At 70.8% G+C, this 20,902-nt stretch overlaps 4 protein-coding genes and 2 non-coding genes across 7 annotated transcripts; 3 read left to right on the top strand and 3 right to left on the bottom strand.

The window, feature by feature from the left end:
* Window positions 1-471: 471 nt before the first annotated feature.
* Window positions 472-563, bottom strand: TRNAR-UCU (transfer RNA arginine (anticodon UCU)). Its single transcript is given in 2 exon segments — window positions 472-507; window positions 527-563. It is a non-coding gene; the product is annotated as a tRNA-Arg (tRNA).
* A 215-nt stretch (window positions 564-778) lies between these two features.
* Window positions 779-851, top strand: TRNAV-UAC (transfer RNA valine (anticodon UAC)). Its single transcript has one exon. It is a non-coding gene; the product is annotated as a tRNA-Val (tRNA).
* Window positions 852-2,242: 1,391 nt separating this feature from the next.
* On the bottom strand, window positions 2,243-5,001 carry CABP4 (calcium binding protein 4). Its single transcript, XM_052810577.1, is given in 7 exon segments — window positions 2,243-2,480; window positions 2,600-2,747; window positions 3,037-3,146; window positions 3,243-3,386; window positions 3,697-3,727; window positions 4,682-4,765; window positions 4,767-5,001. Coding segments are annotated over 7 exon segments (705 nt in total). The 5' UTR covers window positions 4,926-5,001; the 3' UTR covers window positions 2,243-2,451.
* A 3,140-nt stretch (window positions 5,002-8,141) lies between these two features.
* CORO1B (coronin 1B) lies at window positions 8,142-12,881 on the top strand. The gene is given in 15 exon segments (XM_052810578.1): window positions 8,142-8,223; window positions 9,015-9,230; window positions 9,232-9,264; window positions 9,351-9,404; window positions 9,406-9,474; window positions 9,572-9,596; window positions 9,599-9,700; window positions 9,807-9,988; window positions 10,204-10,323; window positions 10,395-10,499; window positions 10,589-10,734; window positions 10,833-10,890; window positions 11,453-11,742; window positions 12,203-12,251; window positions 12,253-12,881. Coding segments are annotated over 14 exon segments (1,479 nt in total). The 5' UTR covers window positions 8,142-8,223; window positions 9,015-9,062; the 3' UTR covers window positions 12,331-12,881.
* A 1,092-nt stretch (window positions 12,882-13,973) lies between these two features.
* Window positions 13,974-14,833, top strand: PTPRCAP (protein tyrosine phosphatase receptor type C associated protein). The gene is given in 3 exon segments (XM_052810643.1): window positions 13,974-14,110; window positions 14,250-14,454; window positions 14,456-14,833. Coding segments are annotated over 3 exon segments (711 nt in total). The 3' UTR covers window positions 14,825-14,833.
* Window positions 14,834-15,582: 749 nt separating this feature from the next.
* On the bottom strand, window positions 15,583-19,654 carry RPS6KB2 (ribosomal protein S6 kinase B2). 2 transcript variants are annotated; one of them, XM_052811814.1, is made up of 15 exons: window positions 19,522-19,643; window positions 18,310-18,344; window positions 18,095-18,215; window positions 17,936-18,004; window positions 17,726-17,873; window positions 17,575-17,632; window positions 17,400-17,500; window positions 17,225-17,315; window positions 17,037-17,127; window positions 16,780-16,887; window positions 16,619-16,681; window positions 16,444-16,521; window positions 16,233-16,340; window positions 16,033-16,145; window positions 15,583-15,761 (listed from the first exon to the last, which is right to left on the bottom strand). In XM_052811814.1, exons 1-15 carry the CDS (start codon window positions 19,591-19,593, stop codon window positions 15,593-15,595), a joined length of 1,425 nt encoding a protein of 474 aa, XP_052667774.1. In that variant the 5' UTR covers window positions 19,594-19,643; the 3' UTR covers window positions 15,583-15,592. The 2 variants fall into 2 exon arrangements, with proteins under 2 accessions (XP_052667774.1, XP_052667773.1); XM_052811813.1 differs by having other exon boundaries at window positions 17,575-17,873; window positions 19,522-19,654.
* Window positions 19,655-20,902: the final 1,248 nt, after the last annotated feature.

The following is a 20,902-nucleotide window of genomic DNA, read 5'->3' as shown; positions in this document are numbered from 1 at the left end:
CTTCCTCCTCCTCCTCCTCCTGCATGTGCTGGCACCGTGGGCACCTTGACGTGTGCCCCCCACCCCCGCAATGCCACCGTGGGTGCCCCCCACTATCCCCATGGCCCCCACCTCGGCCCCCACAGCTCCCCTGCCTGGGGGACACGGCTCTTTGTGTCCCCCCCCCCCGCGTCCTGCTGAGCCGGGGTGGGCACCTGGCCAGATCGGGGGACCCTCCGTGTCCCCCAAACACCCCCCCCCAGTGCCCCTCGGACCCCTGGGGTGGTCTGGGGGTCCCTGGGGCAGTTGTTCTTCCCCCCCCAAAGAAAAGGGAGCTGTAGGCTGGCAGAAATGGGGGGGTCAAACCCATGGGGACTTAACTCCAAGGGGTGACCCCACAGCCCTTGGGGCTTAGCGCCCCCCCCCCCCCCGGGGTCTGTCCTGGGGGTCCTGTCGCCTGCTGCCCCCCCCCCCCCCCCCAAACAAAAGCAGCGACTCTGGTGGGACTCGAACCCACAACCTTTGAATGGCCGCCTCCCCCCCCCGTTAGAAGTCCAACGCGCTCTCCCTTGCGCCACAGAGCCACCCCAGGACCCCCCCCCCCCCCAGTCCCCCCCCCCCCCCCAAACGGGGGCCCCCCAGGGTGGGCCCTGGCCCCAGGCCGGGCTCTGCCAACCCCGGACTGAGCATGGGGGGGTCTGGGGGAGTTTTGGGGGGGGGGTGTCCCCTCTGTCTGTGTGTCCCCCCCCCCAGGTTCCCCCCGCTGGATTGGGGGGTCCGGGGGGGTTCCCCCTAAGGCGGCTCCATGGTGTAGGGGTGATCACGTCTGCTTTACACGCAGAAGGTCCTGGGTTCGAGCCCCAGTGGAGCCACCCGGCCCCACGGTTTGGTTTTTTTTGGGGGGGGGGGGGGACCACGACCCTCGATTTCAGGGTCCCCTTTATTGCCAGGGGGTGTCCCCAGCGGGGGGGGGGGTGGGGACCCCCTGGGGGCACATCCACGGGGTGGGGGGGGGTCCCGAGGGGGGTGACGTGGTGACACTGGGCGGGGGGGGGGAGGGGAGCAGGGCATGGCCTCGCCTCCCCCCCCCCATCGCCCCCAGCCCTGCCTGTCCCCACCGCACGTGGGCTCTCCGCGTGCTGATTGGCCAGCTGGCGCGGGAGACGTGTGCTTATTGGCCAGCACGGTGCTCTCTGCTGATTGGTTGAGCCCTGCCCTCCCTCACGCTGATTGGCCAGTCTGTTTGAGTAAACATCACGGAGGGCTGCTATTCCCCCCCCCCCGTTAATTGGTGTGTGCTGATTGGCCGGCTGGTTGTAGCAAGTCGGATCATGCAGCCAATGGCAGAGCGCACCCAGGGTCCCCGCCCTGCCTGTACCTCCCGGTCCTGCCTGTACTTCTGGGCCCTGCCTGCACCTCTGGGCCCTGCCTGTACTTCTGGGCCCTGCCTGCACTTCTGGGCCCTGCCTGCACCTCTGGGCCCTGCCTGTACTTCTGGGCCCTGCCTGCACCTCTGGGCCCTGCCTGTACTTCTGGGTCCTGCCTGCACCTCTGGGCCCTGCCTGCACCTCTGGGCCCTGCCTGCACTTCTGGGCCCTGCCTGCACCTCTGGGCCCTGCCTGTACTTCTGGGCCCTGCCTGCACCTCTGGGCCCTGCCTGTACTTCTGGGTCCTGCCTGCACCTCTGGGCCCTGCCTGCACCTCTGGGCCCTGCCTGTACTTCTGGGCCCTGCCTGTACTTCTGGGTCCTGCCTGCACCTCCAGGCCCTGCCTGTACCCCTGAGCCCTGCCTGCACCCCAGCGGGCTCCCCAGGGGCTTTGTGCCTGCAGGAGTGCAGAGCAGGCACCCAGCGTGCACCTGCCCGCGCCCTGCCTGCACTCTGCCTGCACCCTGCCCCACCCCGCATGCAGCTGCCTGCCCCCTGCCTGCACCCTGCCTGCCCCCCCCCCCCCCAGCTCCCCCTGCTCTGCCCCCCACCCAGGGCCGGCCGCGTGGGTGCCATGGCCGAGCACACCCTGGGGAGCAGCAGCCGCTGTCCCCGTCCCCCGTGGGACCCCCCCCCGTCCCCCAGACACTGACCCGTGTCCCCAGCTGCCCCCCCCCAGCCCCGGCTCGCACCCCGGGCAGAGCCCGCGCTGCCTCCTGGGGATGGCTGGGGGGGGGTCAGGGGCTGGGGACAGTCCCACCCCACATCCCACCCCCATGTCCCCTCCCAATGACCAACAGACACTCACCTCCAGCTCTGATCAAGGGGGTTTATTGGGCCCCCCCAGCCCCCTCCCAGTCCTGCCGCCACCCCTGGGGGCTATTGGGGTCGGGGGGGGGGGGGGTGGTGTCTCATGTCTGCCCCATTCCCAGATGTTCACTCTGAACCCTAATGCTGGCAGAAAGGTTGGGCTGGTCGGCCGGGCAGGGAGTGCCTGACAAGGATGGGGGGGGGTGGGGGTGTCCCCTCCTGCCCCGAAGCTTCGTTACCGGGATGACAGCATCATAACGAACTCTGCGGGGTGAGGGAGGAGGGGGTGAGGCGACCCGGGGCTGAGCCACCCATCACGGCCCCTGACCACATGCCATAGGGCAGGGGGGGGGCTGCAGGGAAGGGGGGGGGGGGTCCCTCACCGTCAAAGTCCACGCGCCCGTCCCCGTTGAGGTCTACGTCCTGCAGGATCTCGTCCACCTCCTGCGCCTTCAGCTGCTCCCCCAGCAGCGCCGCGATGGCCTCCCGCATCTCCGCGCTGCTGATCTCCCCGTCCCCGTTCACGTCGAACTACGGCGCCCGCAGGTTGGGGGGGGGGGGGGGGGTGTCACCCTCCCCATCGGCCCCGTCACCCTCCCTCCAGGGCCATGGTCACCCCCTGGTCTTCTGGTCACCATCCCCTCCATGCCTGTGATGACCCCCATGGTCACGGTTCCCCCGTGGTCACGGTCACCCCCACGGTCATCGTCCCCACCATGGTCTTTCCAGGGTTCCTGCCCCCTCCGTGCCAGCGGTCACCCTCATGGCTGTGGTCCCCCTGCCCCGCCGTGGCCGTGGTCCCCCGTAGCGGTGGCCGTACCTCACGGAAGGCGATCTTGAGCTCCCTCACGCCCACCATGTGGGCCGTCTCCTCCCGCAACTTGGGCCCCATCATCTGCACAAAATCCTCAAAATCCACGCGGCCGCCCACTGCACGCGGGAAAGGGACAACCTCAGCACCCCGCGCCCCGTCCCCTGCCCCTGCGGCACCCGCCCCAGCCCCACGGCACCCGGCCCCACGCTCACTCCTCATCTTGATGTGTTGGGAGATCTCGATGAGCTCCATCTCGGTGGGCATGTACCCCAGGGTGCGCATGCAGGCGCCCAGGTCCTTGTAGCTGATGTACCCGTCCTGGTCCGTGTCGAATTCCTTGAAGGCGTCCAGCAGCTCTGCCCACGCACGCGGGCACACGGAACCCATCAGGCGTGGGGGTCCCCCAGGCGCCGCGCCACCCCCATGGCAGAACCCTCCCTGGATGCGGTGCCGTGGCACGTGTCCCCATGGCGCTGTGCCCCATGGCAGAACCCACCATGGCACGTGTCCCCATGGCAGAACCCACCATGACACGTGTCCCCATGGCGCTGCGCCCCATGGCACAGCCCACCACGGCACGTGTCCCCGTGGCAGAGCCCTCCATGAGGACATGCCCCCCCCCCGTACCCACGGCCCACCCCAGCCCCCCATCACCGCCCTCCTCACCATCCAGCTCCTCCGGCGACAGCTCCCGCTCCTGGGCCAGCCGGGCACACACGGGGTGGGGGGCAGAATCAGACCCGGCTCGATTCCAACACCCCCCCCCCCCCTTCCCAGCAAACCGCGGTGTCACCTTCGTTAAGCGTGGGCCAAAATTAACTCCAGCGGGAGGGATTAGAGGGATTGGAGGCAAAGCTCTGCCCTGCCCCGTGCCTGCACCCCCCCACCCGCCCTGCCCTGGCCCCCCGTGTCCCATCTCCTGCCACCCACCCTGGGGCTGCCCCAGCCTGGGAACCCCAGGTTCCGAATGGGATTTGCCCAGCACCCATGGGTGCTTCATACTCCTGGAGGTGGGGGAGCAGGATGTGTCCCCCTGCAGAGGACTGCCGGCTCGGGTCCCCCTTCCCAGGCTGTCCCCCTGGGTGTCCCCTCCATCCCCAGGGTCCTGGGGTGTCCCCAGCACCATCCCCAGTGTCCCCATGTCCCCTCCATCCCCAGGGTCCTGGGGTGTCCCCAAGCACCATCCCCAGTGTCCCCATGTCCCCTCCATCCCCAGGGTCCTGGGGTGTCCCCAGCACCATCCCCAGTGTCCCCATGTCCCCCTCCATCCCCAGGGTCCCAGAGCACCCCTGACCTCATCCCCTGTGTCCCCGTGGTCCCCTCCCATTCCCAGGATCCTGGAGCATTCCCCAACCTCGTCCCCTGTGTCCCTGTGTCCCCTCCATCCCCAGGGTCCCGGAGCATCCCCAACCTCGTCCCCTGTGTCCCCGTGTCCCCTCCATCCCCAGGGTCCCGGAGCATCCCCCACCCCATCTTCACTGCCCCTGTGTCCCCTCCATCCACAGGCTCCTGGACTGTCCCTGTCCCCATCCCCACTGCCCCCATTTCCCCTCCATCCCTGGGGTCCCAGAGCATCCCTGACTTTGTCCCCATGTCCCCTCCATCCCCACTGCCCCCCCCCCCCCCGTCCCCTGCCTGGTTGCCCCCCCACCTTGCCGAAGACGGTGTTGAGGAAGGGGGAGTAGGTCTTGGCGGCGGCAGCGTGGGGGTCCCCCTTCTTGCTGTTCTTCTGGCCCGTGGCCGCCGTGCCGGGACTCAGAGCCGGGGCTCTTGGTGCTCGGGGGGCCGCCGTCCTCGGGGGCTTTGGGGGTTTTTTCACCCACCTCCCCTCCTTTCCCCTTGCCCGGGGCCTCCGTGTCCTTGGGGGCCCCTTTGTCCCCCTGGGTGCGTGGCATGGGGCCGGGGCCGGGTGGGCAGGCGGGCACGGAGCGGGACCCCGAGGCGGCTGAGCCTTAAGAAGGAGGCAGGGAAATCCTCTTACGCCTCGACGTGGCCCCCCCACGTCCGGCCATCCCCCCCCCCCACCCCGCCGTGGGGTCCCTGGACCTGGGCAAGCCAAAGCCAATTAGCGGCGATTAGCGGCAGGAAACAGCCATCGGCCACCGCCACCTTCCGTGGCCTCGCGCCGGGGCAGAGCCACGTGGCCACGGCACCCTCAGCCACCGGCCGGGTCCCCAGCGCACGTCCTGGGGCCACCCTCGGAGTCCCTGCACCGGCACCGACCCACGTCCCCAGCGCTGGCACCCCACGGCCACCACCCGTGTCCCCAGCACCCACCCACGTCCCCAGTGCTCTCGCCCCACGGCCACCACCCGTGTCCCCAGCACCCACCCACGTCCCCAACGCTGGCACCCCACGGCCACCACCCGTGTCCCCAGCACCCACCCACGTCCCCAGCACCCACCCACGTCCCCAGCGCTCTCGCCCCACGGCCACCACCCGTGTCCCCAGCCCAGCCACCCATCCCCAGCATGGGGACCCATCGCCCCAGCAGGGACGTGACAACCGTGGGTGCCATGGTGGGCGCAGGCCCCCGCCCCCCCCCCATGCCCCTGCGATACCATCGCCCCGGCTCAGCAGCCGCGGGGGGGGTGGCAGCAGGAAGCCAGCGCATGACGGGGAGATGCCATCGCGGAGATGCCACCGCACCGGTCCCCGCACGCACCCGCTGGCACGGCCATGACACGTGTCCCTTTGCCCCCCCCCACCCCCGGGCGGGGGTGTCCCCTCTGCCCCGGACCCCCCAACTGGATGCCCCACGGGGACCAGCACTGGGTGGTCACAGGTGAAACGGGGTCCTGCCCCACGGCTGCCCCCCCCTGCCCCGTGTCACCGTCCCGTTGCAGCAATAACGGGGTCACTTCCTCCCTCCCCGATAATGGGCAGCGGACTTCCCACACACCCTCCCCACACCGGGTGGGGAAACTGAGGCAGGGCTGGGGTTATCCCCCAGGGCCCCCCGCAGGCACGGGGTCAGTGCCAGCGAGGCTGAGAGATTTTGGGGGGGGGGGGTGTCACTGCCAGGGGAGGAGCTGGGGGGGGGGGAGACAGTAGACAAGCTTCAAAACTGCAGCCCCTCCTACATATAGGGCACCCCACAGCCGGGTGCCCCCCCCACCCGACGCCTCCAGCTGAGCTCTCCCCACCATTAAGGTAGGTCCTACACTATTTACTGCCCTGGAGCCCCGGGGCAGGGGCTGGTGGGGTATCCCTGGGCTCAGCTGGGGCACGACAGACTCGGCGGGCATGGGGTGGCACAGCCGGCGGGGGACAGGGATGCCACAAGCCATGGGGGGGGGGGGGGGGCACCCCGAAATGAGGGCAGGGCAGGAGAAAGCCAGGCTGCGGCGGGTCAGGGGGCTCGGGGGGGGTGCCTGGGCGGGCGACGGCGTGGTGCTGCAGCATGGGGTGACACGGGAGGGGGTGACACGGGAGGGGGTGACACGGGAGGGGGTGACACCCCTTCCCGCAACCCTGAGCCACCCGTGCTGCCCACAGGGCCGGAGCGCGGGCGATGGAGCCGCGGAACGGCACGCTGCCCCCCACCCTGTCCCTGCCGCCCCCCGGCACCCTGCCATGGGACGGGCAGCTGATGGTGGCCTGCGCGGCGCTGGGGCTGCCGGCCAATGCCTTCACCCTCTGGCTGACGGGCTGGCGCCTGCGGTGCCGGGGACTGGCCACCTTCATCTTCAGCCTGGCCGCCTCCGACTTCCTCTTCCTCGCCAACTCGGTCCTACAGATCTGGACGGTGGCCCACGGTCACCAGTGGCTGCTGGGCACCCCCCTGTGCCGCCTCCACCAGTACCTCTACGGCTTGGGCTACTACAGCGGGCTCTTCTTGCTGGCGGCCATCAGCCTGGACCGTTGCCTGTTGGTAGCCGCCCCGCTCTGGTATCGGTGCCGGCGGCCGGCCCGTTTACCGGCGGCGTTGTGCGTGGCCGCCTGGCTGGCGGCGGGCGGTTTTGCGGCGTGCCGGACGCGGCGCTGTCGCGGGTGGACGAGCCGCTGCCCGGTTTGGTGGCGTGCTATAGGGACAGGGGGAGTTGGGAGGTGCCGATGCGTTGGCTGGAGGTGGCGGTGGAGGGGCTGCTGCCCTTCAGCGTGGTCGTGGCTTGCCACGGGACCGCCCTGGCGCTGGCCCGGTGCCGGCGCGGCCGAATCGGCCGCCCGCCCGTCCGTTTCCAGCGCATCGTGGTGGCCACGCTGAGCGCTTACGTGCTGCTCAATCTGCCGTTCCAGGTCACCCAGCTGCTGGGGCTGGTGGTCCCCGGCGTCCCCAGCCACCTCCTCTACCTGCTGGGGCTGGCCTTCAACCTCGGGCAGCTGCCTCAACCCCTGCCTGTACCTGCTGCTCGGCTCCCGCGCCTGCCACCGCCTCGCCCGCCTGCCACCCACCACCCTCACCCCCGTGCCGATTGCTGCCATCGCCCCTGTGCCACCCACCACCCTCACCCCCGTGCCACCCACTGCCATCGCTCCTGTGCCACTGGCTACTGTCACCCCCGTGCCACCCGCTGCCATCGCCCCTGTGCCACCGGCTACTGTCAACCCTGTGCCACCCACTGCCATCGCTCCTGTGCCACCCACCGCTCTTACCCCCGTGCCACCCACCACCGTCACCCCCGTGCCACCTGCCACCCTTGCCCATGTGCCACCCCCCCTCACCCCTGGGCCACCGGCTACCGTCACCCCTGGGCCACCCCCCCCCACCCCTGGGCCAACCCCCCGCTGCCACCCCCCGTGCCACCCACTGCCGTCACCCCCCCACCAGCCGAGGCACCCCCGGGGGTCCCCACCAGCAGCTCCTGAGCTGCCCCCCCCCCCCCCGTCCCCATCCAGCACGGCTGTGGGGTGACACAGGTGTCCCCCCCCCCGTGTCCCACGCGTGGGCCGAGCCCCGTGCCCACCCCACGGATGGGACCGGGACACCCGTGGGGACAGGGTGGCCGGGACTACGGGGGAACCCCTGCCCGCTCACTACGCGGGGAACCGGCCCCCCCGGTACCCCCCCGCCCCGGTACCGGACCCCCCACCCCACCAAGGGGGGGGCCCGCAGGGCGCATGCGCGGGGCGGGGCGGGGCGGGGCGGTCCCGGTCACTTCCTGCCCCGCCCCCTCCCGCCTCCGCCACCGGCCCCGCGCGCCGCCGCCCGCTCCCACCGGCCCCGGCCCCGGCCCCGGCCCCGGCCCGCCGGTGAGTGCGGGGACGGGCCTCCACCCCCCCCCCTCCTCCTCCTCCACCGCAACCGCCCCCGCCCCGCTGCGGGCTCCGGCGGCTCCCGGGGCCGCGGGGATGGGGCAGCCCCGGTTCCCGGCCTGGGGGGACCCACCCGCAGCCGCAGCGACCGGCCACGGCTCTGTCTCCCGAGGTGTCCGTCCCCCCCACATCCTCCTTCCCGGGGGTCAGCCCTGTCCCCGGCCCTGTCCTCTTACCCAGCGGGGCCACCCGTGTCCCCACCCGTGTCCCCATCCCTGTCCCCACCCGTGTCCCCATCCCTGTCCCCCCACCCAGTGGGACCCCCCCCCCCGTCCCTGACCTGACAGCCCCATACCTGTCCTCCTTTCCGTCCCCCGTCCCTCTACCCAGGGGAAGACCCTTGTCCCCATCCCCATCTCGGGAGGGGGCCGTCCCCGTCCCCGTCCCGGGAAGGACGCTCCCTGGCCCGTTCCGAGCCCCCGTCCCCGGGGGCGCTCCCCGAGCCCCCCCCCCGCCGTGGGGCAGGGCAGGGCAGGGAGGGGTTTGTTTGCCCGGCGGGCACAGGGCAGCCCGGCTTCCCCGCTCCCGGGAGGGCCGAGCCGCCCTTTACCCGGGGCGGGGGACGGGGACGAGCCCCCCCCCCAGCGTCCCATCACACATAGCAGGGGACACCCCCGCTCCCTCACCCCAGGGCTGGGCGCCCCGTGCCACCTCCCTTGTCCCTGCCTGGGGACCAGGCTCTAACCCCACATTTTGGGGGTCCCCACCCCACACCCCCCCCCCCCCAGGTGTGCTCGGCCCTCGGCGCTGACCCCGGCGCGGGGTACGCCCCAGCCATGTCGTTTCGGAAGGTGGTGCGGCAGAGCAAGTTTCGGCACGTTTTCGGGCAGCCGGTGAAGACGGAGCAGTGCTACGATGACATCCGCGTCTCCCGCGTCACTTGGGACAGCACCTTCTGCGCCGTCAACCCCTCCTTCGTCGCCATCATCGTGGAGGCCAGCGGCGGGCGGCGCCTTCCTCGTCCTGCCCCTGCACAAGGTGCCGGCGGCGATACCGGGGTGCCGGCGCGGGGAAGGGGTCCGCGCTGGCGGGTGACCCCCTTCCCCTTGTCCCTTTGTCCCCAGACCGGGCGCATCGACAAGTCGTACCCGACGGTGTGCGGGCACACGGGCCCCGTTCCTCGACATCGACTGGTGTCCCCACAACGACCACGTCATCGCCAGCGGTTCGGAAGACTGCACCGTCATGGTGAGGGGAGGGGGCCGGGGAAGGCAGGGGCGGGGATGGGGTACGGTTGAGGGGTCCCCCCCCCCCAATTTGCCCACTGCCCCCTCTGCCCCGGCAGGTCTGGCAGATCCCCGAGAACGGGCTCAGCAGCCGCTGACGGAGCCGGTGGTGGTGCTGGAGGGGCACTCGAAGCGCGTGGGCATCATCACCTGGCACCCCACCGCCCGCAACGTCCTGCTCAGCGCAGGTACGGGGAGAGGCGGGGGGGGGGGGGCTGTCCACGGCAGGGTGTTTGGGTTCGGTGGGGGGCACGTGGCCGAGGTGACATCCCCCCGGCCCCTGCTCTCGCCCAGGTTGCGACAACGTGGTGCTGATCTGGAACGTGGGCACGGCGGAGGAGCTGTACCGCCTGGAGGGGCTGCACCCCGACCTCATCTACAGCGTCAGCTGGAGCCGCGACGGCTCCCGCTTCTGCACCGCCTGCAAGGACAAGAGCGTCCGCGTCATCGACCCCCGTCGCGGCACCGTGGTGGCCGTGAGTCCCCCGGGGGAACTGTCACCCTGCCCGTGTCCCCAGGGTGCCATCCTGCCCCGGTCCTCGGGAGGAGACCTCCCAGCCCTACCCTTGTCCCCTGGTGCTCCCCGTTGTCCCCGTGTCCCTTGGGTGCCCCTGTCCCCTGCTCCGCCGTGGGGTGCCGGGATGGTGCTGCTGACCCCCCCCCCCCCCCCGCCCCGTGTCCCCCCCACCAGGAGAAGGAGCGGGCGCACGAGGGGGCACGGCCAATGCGGGCCATCTTCTTGGCCGACGGCAAGATCTTCACCACCGGCTTCAGCCGCATGAGCGAGCGGCAGCTGGCGCTGTGGGACACGGTGAGGGGCGCCCCGGGGGTCCCACGGGACCGTGTCGGGGTGCCCCACGGGGCTGACGCGCTGCCCCACAGGAGAATCTGGAGGAGCCCATGGGGCTGCAGGAGCTGGACTCCAGCAACGGGGCTCTGCTCCCTTTCTACGACCCCGACACCAACGTGGTCTACGTCTGCGGCAAGGTACGACCCCGCGGTGCCCCGACCTTGCCCACGGGTGTCCGTCGTCGTCCCCCCCCAAGCCGTGGACCCCGTTAACGCCGTGTCCCTAGGGTGACTCGAGCATCCGCTACTTTGAGATCACGGAGGAGCCGCCCTACATCCATTTTCTCAACACTTTCACCAGCAAGGAGCCCCAGCGGGGCATGGGCTGGATGCCCAAGCGCGGGCTGGACGTCAGCAAGTGTGAGATTGCCAGGTGGGCAAGGGGACGCGGGGGGGTGGGGGGGACAAGGCGGGGTGGTCCCCATTCCGCCCCCCCCCCGCCATGACCCCCTCTGACCCCCCCCCCGGTAGATTCTACAAGCTGCATGAGCGCAAGTGTGAGCCCATCATCATGACGGTGCCAAGGAAGGTCAGTGGGGACTGGGACACCCCCCCGCGGGGCATGGCAGCAGGGTGGGGGTCCCTAATCAGGCTGGTGGGGGTCTCCATGGGGCTGCGTGGGGTATCTGGGGCAGGACACGGTGCCTGGGTGGGGGGTCCCTGGGCAGAACACAGTCCCTGGGTGGGGGTCCCTAGGGGGGGCTGCATGGCATCCGTAGGCAGAACGCAGTGCCTGGGTGGGGGTCCCTGGGGGGGCTGCGGGGAGTCCGTAGGCAGAACGCAGTGCCTGGGTGGGGGTCCCTGGGGGGGCTGCGGGGGGTCCCTGGGTAGCACATGGTGCCTGGGTGGGGGGGGGTCCCTGGGCAAGACATGGTGCCTGGGTGGGGGTCCCCAATCAGGCTGCCTGGGGGGGTCCCTGGGCAGAACACAGTCCCTGGGTGGGGGTCCCTGGGTAGAACACGGTGCCCGGGTGTGGGGGGGGTCCCCGTGGGCGCTGGGTGGGTTCCCCGGGCAGGACACGGTGCCTGGGTGGGGGTCCCCGGGAGGGTCCCGTTGGCCCCTCTGACATCGTTGGGTGGGGGGGGGCGCAGTCGGACCTGTTCCAGGACGACCTGTACCCCGACACGGCGGGCCCCGAGGCGGCGATGGAGGCGGAGGAGTGGGTGGCGGGGCGGACGGCGGGGCCGGTGCTGGTGTCCCTGCGCCAGGCCTACGTCCCCAGCAAGCAGCGGGACCTCAAGGTGAACCGACGCGCCCTCCTCCACGAGAACCGCCCCGCCCCTGCCGCCGCCGGCCCCACCACGCCGCCCACCACGCCCCCGGCCGCGCCCGCCCCCGCCCACCTCAGCGCCCCCCTGGCCCTGGGCAGTGTCCCCTCTGCGCCCACGGTATGTATGGGGTGGGGCCTCTGTGGGTGGGGCTTATATGGGTGGGGCTGGGGCGTGGGTGAGGTCTGCAGGGTGGGGACAGGCAGGGGCAATGGGTGGGGTCTTTGGAGCGGGTGTGGCAGTGGCTGGGTGGGGCCAGGCTGGGGAGGTGGGCGGAGCCATTGGCAGTGGGTGCGGCCATGTTTGGGTGGCGGGTGGGGCAGCGGGCGGGCTGTGCGATAGGGGCAGGGCCGAGCTGGAAGGGTGGGTGGGTGGGGGGTGTCGTGGGTGTGGTCAGGGTGGAGCAGTGGGTGGGGCCAGGGCAGCGGAGGGGGTGTTGCCTGCATGGGTGGGGCCAGGCCGGGGGTGATGGGCTAGGCCGGGAGGGGTGTGTGCGGTGGTGGTGGTGGTGGGTGGGGCTGTGACGGGCGTGGCCGCGGTGGGCGTGGCTGACGGGTGGGGCGGGGTGCGCAGGGGGGCGGGCGGGCTGGAGGAGGTGCTGCAGGAGGTGGCGGCCCTGCGGGGTGCTGGTGGCGGAGCAGGGGCAGCGCATCGCCCGCCTGGAGGAGCAGCTCAGCCGCCTCGAGAACGGCCACGTCTAGGGACCCGCCGCCCCCCCCCTCCTCAGGGACCACCACGCCCGGGGACGACGGCCCCCCCTTTCCCCCCTTTCCCCCCTCCACCCCCCCCCCCCAACCTGCCAGGGACCATGCCTGCACCCCAGGGTCCCCCAAACCCTCCCACCCCCCCTGGGGTCCCGTTCCCCCCACCCGCCGCTGCTGGGTCCTTCTCCCGTTGGAGGGCTGGCCGTCCCTCTGGCAGCTCCCCCCCTGCCCCCGTCACCCCCGTTGCCTTACTGGGTGCTGCCCCCCCAAATCATGGACCATTCCCTGCGTGCCCCCCCCCATCTCCATGTCCTTGGGCTGGGGGCTGCTCCTGGGATCAAACACTACCCCCTGCACCCCCCGTCCCTGGGTGGGCTGGGGTCTTCCCCCCCTTCCTGTGGGGCAGGGCGCGATCTGCCCCCCAACTGTGGAATATTGTCCCCCTTATATTTTGGGGGCTTCTTCCCCCTCCCCTCCTTGTCCCCCCCCCCTTCCTTACAGTGCAGGGTCAAAAACTATATTTTCACTCCAAATAAAGGACTTTATAAGAAAAAAGTGTGGGGTGAGGCGGGGGGGGGCGGCTGCGGGGGGTTCGCTATGGGGCTGGGGGGGCTCGTTATGGGGCCAGGGAGCTCTGAAGGCTGCAGGGGACGAGGGGGGGGGACAGGAAGGCGCAGCACCGGCGGGTGTGAGTTCGCCCACCTCGGGCAGAAAACGTGGGGGACGCAGTTGGGGCAGCTCCCCCCCCCCCCAGCAATGCTGCACCCACTGTGCCGTGGGGCAGGGGACCCCCATACACTGGTGTCCCCAGAGGGTTCGGTACCCCCAGAGAGCTGGGGGGGGGGGGTGTCAATGGTCCCAGGATGGTGTGGGGGCACTGGTAACCCTAGGGCCATGGTGGGGAGGTGGGGGGGGGGACAGCTGGGGGGGGGCCAGAGTGGGTCCCCACGGCTGGCAGCCACCCTGGGTTTGCAGGGCCGCGGGTGCATTTCGGGTAGGCGGGGGGGTGCTGTGCAGCACCTCGCCTCCCCCCGCATCGATACATCCGCTGCGTGGGGGCAGGAAGTGCCGGGGGGGGGGGGAGGCCCCCCCAGCACGGCTCATGCCCGCGGCATCGAGACCCGCTCCGGCAGCGCCTGCTGATGGTGAGCACCCCGAAACTGGGCGGGATGGGAGATGGGGTGTCTGGGACCTGGGGGACTGGGTGGGGGGCATCGCCTAGAATGGGAGTTTGCTGGGGGGGGGGCAGGCCTTTCTCCAGCCTCAGTTTCCCCTGCTAAAACTGGGGGGGGGAAGAGAGGTGGCTGTTCTTCATCCAAATTTGGCTCCCCCCAACCCCCCCAGTGGTGGGGGGGGGTGGGCAGCAGCGGTGGGTCCCTGTGGCAGATCCCCCTCCCACAGCAGGGCTGGGGTTTGGGGGGGGGGGGGGGCAGCAAGGCCTGGTTGTGCTGGAGCTGGGGGGGCAGGTTTTGAGGGTGGGGGGGGTCAGGGTGCTATGGTGGGGTTGGGGGGCAGGTTGGAGGGGGGTCAGGGTGCTACGGTGGGGTTGGGGTCCAGGGTGGAGGCTGTGGGTGTAGGGCTGAGGCGGGCCGGGGGGGGGGGAGCAGAGCCTTGGGGGGGTGCTATGGGGCTGTGCAGCCATGGTGGGGGGGGGGCCTGGCCCCGGCTCGTCTCCCCCAGCACCCACAGGTGCCGTGGCACCCGCCGACCGCAGCTTCCCGTCACGGGGCCGGCCCCGTGCCGGCTGGCCACCTGCCCGGCACGCACCGCCGGCGAGGTTTGGGGGGGGCACGGCCGCCCTTCGCCCCGGCCCTACCCCACTTTCCGTGCCGGGTGGGGGGGGCCGTGCCAGGTCTAGGAAGGGCCGGGCAGGGTGCCAGGTCCGTGGCGGTGACCCCGCTGCCCTTCGCCCGTAGGCCGGAGCGTGGCGGAGCTCGTCGGCGCTGGCGGTGTTGGCGGGGTCGGCGACGGCGGGGCGAACCGGCGGTGAGCCGAAGCGACCGGGCGGTGGGGGCCCTGTTAGGGCTCCTGCTCTGTTTGGCGGTGGGGTTGGCGGTGGCCTGGCACCATCTCTGCCGGCTCTCGGCCGGCCGTTACCATCCTCGCCCCATGGGTCGGCGGGGCGCTGGCGCTGCTGCGGGGACGCTGGCACCGGTTGCGGGGACGCGGCGGCCCCGCGGCGCAACCCTGCCGGGGGGACGGGGAGATGGCGACGACGGCCCCCCAGGATGAGGAAGAAGAGCTGATGCCGTGGAGCCAGGAGCAGCGGCCGGAGGAGGAAGAGGAGGGTGAGGAGGAAGAGGAGGACGAGGAGGACAAGGATGAGCAGGAGGAGGAAGAGGAGGAAGAGGAGGAAGAGGAGGCCGGGGAGAGCCCCCCGGGCGGGGGGCAGGCGGCGGGGGGCAGCGCCGGGGCCCTGCTCGGCGACCTCCACGCTTTCTCGGGGACGGCGGCCTGGGGGGACGCGCGACCCCACGTCACAGCCCTGTGACCCCCCCATATTCCCCGTGACCCCCCCATATTCCCCCCCCGCCCCTGCCCACGCTGCCCTGCCTGCAGGCGCTGCCCGCTCTCAGCAGAGGCTCCCCATTGGCCGCACGGGCCTGGGCACCGACCAGTAAAAGAACGGCTCTGGCCATCTCGGGCTGCTGGTTTTTGGGGTGCGGGGGGCGTGGCTTGGGAAAAGTGGGTGGGGCCAAGGGAAAGGGTGGGGCCAAGGGAAAGGGTGTGGCAGGGGAAGGCAAAAGTCTTGGTGGAAGGGGTGGAGCCTGGTGAAGGGGGCGGGGCATAATGCAAAGGGTGGGGCTTAGTACAGGGGGTGGGGCGTGGTGCAAGGGGGTGGAGCCTGCACCCCACCCCGGCAGGGCAGCATATATCTCCCCCCCCCCCCGCCCCCCAGGACACAGGACCACCACGGCCTCATCAAGTCCTTTAATTGGCACACATCCAGCAGCTGGGTCCGCCCCCGGCGGCCACACCCTTAGGGACCACACCCTGGGTGGGGGGGGCCCTGCTCCACCCCCACCCCCCCCCCCAAAACCCAGCCCTTCCTGGTAGCAGCATAAGCAGGCAGGGGGCCGTGCCAGCGGGTGGGGGGCCGGGGGAGGGGGGGGGGTGTCCATGCCCATGGAGCACAAGCAGCAACGCGGGCTCCCCCCCCACCCCATGGGGGGGGCACCAGGCCCCTCCGCCATCGGCACCCGGCGTCCTCCCCCGGGTCACCCCCAACCCCCCCCCACCCCGCCCCGCTCCCCCACCCCTACCTGGGCACCCGCCCCCGGCCCCCCTTCTGCTTCTTGGCACCCACGGAGGTCTTGATGGGCAGGGGGGCCGTGCCCTCGGGTGGGGGGGGCAGGCTGGCCCCCAGCTCCATCGGCTCCCCCGCCGCCCCCGGCTTGAACGCCTCGAAGGGGGAGAACTTCACGGGGCTGGGGGGGGGACACACACACACACACGGAGGGGGTGAGGGGGGCACCTCTGCCCGCAGAGGGGGGGGGCACAGCCGGTGCCCACAGAGCCCCTTCCCCAACCCCAGTAGTCCCCCCCCCCCAGCGCTATCCCCTCATGCCCAACACCCCCACCCCACGGTGCCCACCGCGATGCCCCCATCCCAAAGCCCCCCCCTCCATCTGCTGTGCCTCGCAGCACCCACCCCGCTTCCCCCAGCCCCCCCAAGCCCCCCCCGGGTGGGGTATGTACCTGACGGGGGTGCGGGGGCTGCTGTTGAGGCGACGGGGGGAGCGCACCTTGGGCTGGAAGGAGAACCCCTCCTTGATGCTCTCCAGCACCGAGGGGGCCACGTAGGTGAAGCCCTGCGGGCAGGGGGGTGTCAGGAGGGGCTGGGGGGGGGGGGAAACAGAGGGTGGGGGTGCCCCCTGTGTGTGTCCCCCCCCCAATACCAGGAAAGCCTGGTTGGCACTTTCGCTGATGGCGGCATCATCCGGGCTGTCGACGGGCGTCTGGCGGGTGAAGCGGGTGTCGAACTGGCTGACGTCTTCCTCCGACTGCTGCGGGGTTGGGGGGGGGGGCAAGTGGTGGGTGCTCCCATGGGTGCCCCCAACGCACACCCTGCCCACCCTACCTGTCCCGTCCCCCCCCCCCCAGTCATACCAGGCAGGGTTTGAAGGGGGGGTCCAGCCTGCGGGCCAGCAGGTCCTCCCAGTTGATGTGGCGGAAGAAGGGCTGCTTCTGCGGGCAGCGGGATGAGTGGGGGGGGGGCATCAGGCAGGAGTTGGGGGGGGGGTGTCCGCCTGGCACCCACCCTCCTGCCTGCCCCTGCCTGTACCTGCACATCGGCCGCGTCACCCGGCCCCCCCCCAACCCTCTGGTTGGGGTTTCTCTTGAGGAACTGGAAGAGAAAGAGGATGGAGTGAGGCAATAAGGGGGGGGGTGTTTTGGTAGGACCTACATAAACAAGGCGGGGGCTGGGGGGGCTGGGGGGGGTACCTTTTTAAGCAGGTCCCGAGCGTCGGGCGTCAGGTACGGCGGCAGCACCAGCTTCCCCTTGAGAATCTTGTCGATGGTTTTCTTGCGGTTCTCGGCGGTGAAGGGGGGCTGCGAGAGGCACCGGGTGGCGAGGAAGAGCCGGGCGGGCGAGGAAGGCTCAGCATCACCCCGCTGGGGACCCCCACCCCCAAACCCTGGGACCCCCCCACCCCACAAACCCCCCCACCCAGGGAGGAAAGAGCAGGAGTGGGACTTGCCGATCCTGTGAGCATGTCGTACATCAGGGCGCCCAGGCTCCACCAGTCCACCGCCCGGTTGTGCCCGCTGCGCACCAGTATCTCGGGGGCCCTGGGGTGGGTGGGGGGGGTATCCTGAGCTGGGTGGGGGGAGAGGGGGGCCGGGACAGGCCCCCCCCCGCACCCTCCCCGTGTCGCACCCGCCTCACATGTACTCGATGGTGCCGCAGAAGGTGTGGGTGACGGCCCCGTCGTGAATCGACTCCTTGCACAGCCCGAAGTCCGTCAGCTTGATGTGACCTGCGGGAGATGAGGGGCGGGGGGGGGGTCAGTCCCACCCCCAGAAACCCCCCCCCGTGCCCTCCACAACCCCCCCAAGCCCACCTTGGCTGTTGAGCATGATGTTCTCCGGCTTGAGGTCGCGGTAGATGATGCCGTGGGAATGCAGGTGACCCAGCGCCAGCGTGATCTCGCTTAGGTAGAAACTGGGGGGGGGGCTGTCAGCAGTGTCGGGGTCCCGGCACCCCCCCAGTCCCCGTCATCCCCTCCCCATCCCTACCAGGCAGTGTCCTCCAGGAAGATGCCCTCCCGCTCCAGCTGCATGAAGAGCTCTCCGCCTGCAAAAAAACCAGCCCAAGTGGGACCCCCTGAGCCATTCCCGGCCCCCCCAGACCCCCCCCCCTCCCCAGCAAACCCCCCCCCCCCCTTACCGCTGAGGCACTCCAGGATGAGGTAGAGCTTGCCGCCCGTCTGGAAGGCGTAGATGAGGTCGACGATGAAGGGATGCTTGACGGCCTCCAGGATGTTCCTCTCGGCCCGCGTGTGTGCCGTGTCCTTGGCGTTGCAGGCGATCTTGGCCTGGGGGGGAGGCGGTGAGCGGGGGTTCGCCGGGGGGGCCGGGGGGGCCGGGGAGGCGCTACCTTCTTCAGGACCTTCATGGCGAAAATCTTCCCCGTGTTGGTGCCCTGTACTTTGCGGACCTGGAACACCTGGAAGGAGAGAGGGAAGGGATGGTTGGGGATGCCGTCGGGAAGCACCGGATTTTTCCCGCCCCCCCCGCGGCGTGCCGTGCCCCCCACCTTGCCGTAGCCGCCCTTGCCCAGGACGCGGAGCAGCTCGAAGCAGTGGGGTCCGATGTGCTCGGGGCCGTTGTTGACGCTGCTCTCCGAGATCTCGATCTCCTCGTAGTGCCCCACCGGCCTGTCGGGAGAGGGGGGGAGAGGGGACGGACCCCCTGCCTGCGCCCTGCCTGCCTGCTCCCCCCCCCCACCGCCCCCACCTGCCCCCCACTTACTCCAGGCCGTTCCCCCGGGGCTCCAGCTCCATCTCCTGCGGGAGGGAACCCACGGTCAGTGGCGGGCAGGGGGCTGTGGTGGGCAAGGTGCTGGCAGCAGGCAGGGGACCCACTGCAGGCAGGGGACCCATGGGTGCAGGCAGGGGACCCAGGGCAGGATGGCAGGCAGGGGACCCAGGGCAGGCAGGGTGCCCACTGCAGGCAGGGGACCCACCACAGGCAGGGGACCCACTGCAGGCAGGGTGCCCACCGCAGGCAGGGGACCCATGGCGGGCAGGGTGCCCACTGCAGGCAGGGGACCCATGACAGGCAGGGGACCCACCGCAGGCAGGGGACCCATGGGTGCAGGCAGGGGACCCAGGGCAGGCAGGGTGCCCACTGCAGGCAGGGGACCCATGGCGGGCAGGGTGCCCACTGCAGGCAGGGGACCCACTGCAGGCAGGGTGCCCACCGCAGGCAGGGGACCCAGGGCGGGCAGGGTGCCCACTGCAGGCAGGGGACCCACCGCAGGCAGGGGACCCATGGCGGGCAGGGTGCCCACTGCAGGCAGGGGACCCAGGGCGGGCAGGGTGCCCACTGCAGGCAGGGGACCCACCACAGGCAGGGGACCCAGGGTGGGCAGGGTGCCCACCGCAGGCAGGGGACCCAGGGCGGGCGGGCAGGGCACCCGCAGCAGGCAGGGCAGGGCGAGGTGCTGTGCGCCAGCCCAGCCGGATGTTTTTGGGCTGAGGCCGGGCCCTGCCCAGCGGGAACCTCCCTCCGCCCGGCCGTGCCGGGGAACCGCGCCGGGACCCCCGGCCGTCCCCTGTCCCCCCCCCGTGCCCCGTCGCCACGGCCAGCCTGCCTGGGGTGCCGGTCCCTGTCGCTGTCGCTGTCCCCGTCCCCCCTCCCTCAGCTGCCCAACCTCCCGCCCGCCCGCCCGTCCGTCCGTCCCGCCGTCCCCAGCACCGAGCGGGCCCCGGTGCATCCCCGCGCTGTCCCCGGTTCCCCCCGTCCCCACCGGGTCCCGGTACCGCTCACCCCCCCGCCCGCCTCCATCCGCGCCCCCGTTCACAGCCGGTCCCGGTGTCCCCGTCCCGGTCGCCCCGTCCCCATCCCTGGTCCATGTCCGTCCACCCCCAGTGCCGGTGTCCCCCGTCCCCAGCCGGTTCCCGTCCCCGATCCCCGCCGGTGCCGGTGCCGGTCCCCCGCCCCGCCCCGGTAGCAGCTCACGGCGCCCAGCTCGGGCTCGTCCCCGTCGCTGCCCTCCTCGGTCTCCAGGTCGATATCGAACACCCCCGCCATGACGGCGCCGTACCGGGACCCCGGCGGGACCCGCCCCGCTGGCCCCGCCCCTCCCCGGTGGCCCCGCCTCCTTAGCCCCGCCCCTCCCGCCGCGTCACCCAGGGGGGGATCCCGGCATCCCCGCCGCGGGGCACGCTGGGAGATGTAGTCCCGCGGGGAGCGGGGGGAAACGGCGGGGGGGGGGTCCCGGGGCGGCGGGGAAGGAGCGGGGGGCGCGCAGGGACAACGACAGAGCCAGCCCGGCCGGTCACAGCCTTTACTGGGGGGACACCTCCCGGCCCCCCCCCAGCCCGGCCCCACCCTTGTTGCGTCGCTGTGACCTCATCGGCGCCGCCGTGACGACAGCGGAGGGGGGGAGAAGCGCCCCTGGAAGAGATGGAGAACCCCCCCCCCCTCTTCCCCCCCCCGACCCTCCTCGGGGCCCAGGCGGGCTCGTAGGGCGCTAGTGGTAGTGCGGGGCTGACACGGCTGCGTGGTGCTGTGGGGCCACTGGTGTTATTGTAGGGTCGTGGGGGCTGCAGGGGCTGTGCGTTATTGTGGGGTCACTGGTGTTATCGTAGGGTCTCGGGCACTACAGGGGCTGTGTGTTATTGTGGGGTCTCAGGTGCTATAGGGGCTGTGCATTATTGTAGGGTCTCAGGCACTATAGGGGCTGTGTGTTATTGTGGGGTCTCAGGTGCTATAGGGGCTGTGCATTATTGTAGGGTCTCAGGCACTATAGGGGCTGTGTGTTATTGTAGGGTCTTGGGCACTACAGGGGCTGTGTGTTATTGTAGGGTCTCAGGCACTACAGGGGCTGTGCATTATTGTAGGGTCTCAGGCACTATAGGGGCTGTGTGTTATTGTAGGGTCTCAGGCACTATAGGGGCTGTGTGTTGTTGTAGGGTCTCGGGCACTACAGGGGCTGTGCATTATTGTAGGGTCTCAGGCACTATAGGGGCTGTGTGTTATTGTAGGGTCTCAGGCACTATAAGGACTGTGTGTTGTTGTAGGGTCTCGGGCACTACAGGGGCTGTGCATTATTGTAGGGTCTCAGGCACTATAGGGGCTGTGTGTTATTGTAGGGTCTCAGGCAGTATAAGGACTGTGTGTTGTTGTAGGGTCTCGGGCACTATAAGGACTGTGTGTTGTTGTAGGGTCTCAGGCACTATAAGGACTGTGTGTTGTTGTAGGGTCTCGGGCACTATAAGGACTGTGAGTTATTGTAGGGTCTCGGGCACTATAGGGGCTGTGCGTTATTTTAGAGTCTCAGGCACTGTAGGGGCTGTGTATTATTGTGGGGTCTCAGGCACTATAAGGGCTGTGCCTT

The sequence above is a fragment of the Harpia harpyja genome, chromosome 16, assembly GCF_026419915.1.
Source record: "Harpia harpyja isolate bHarHar1 chromosome 16, bHarHar1 primary haplotype, whole genome shotgun sequence".
Taxonomy (NCBI): Eukaryota; Metazoa; Chordata; class Aves; order Accipitriformes; family Accipitridae; genus Harpia; species Harpia harpyja.
Note: the sequence above shows the minus strand (reverse complement) of the source record. Positions and strands in the feature narration are given on the sequence as shown.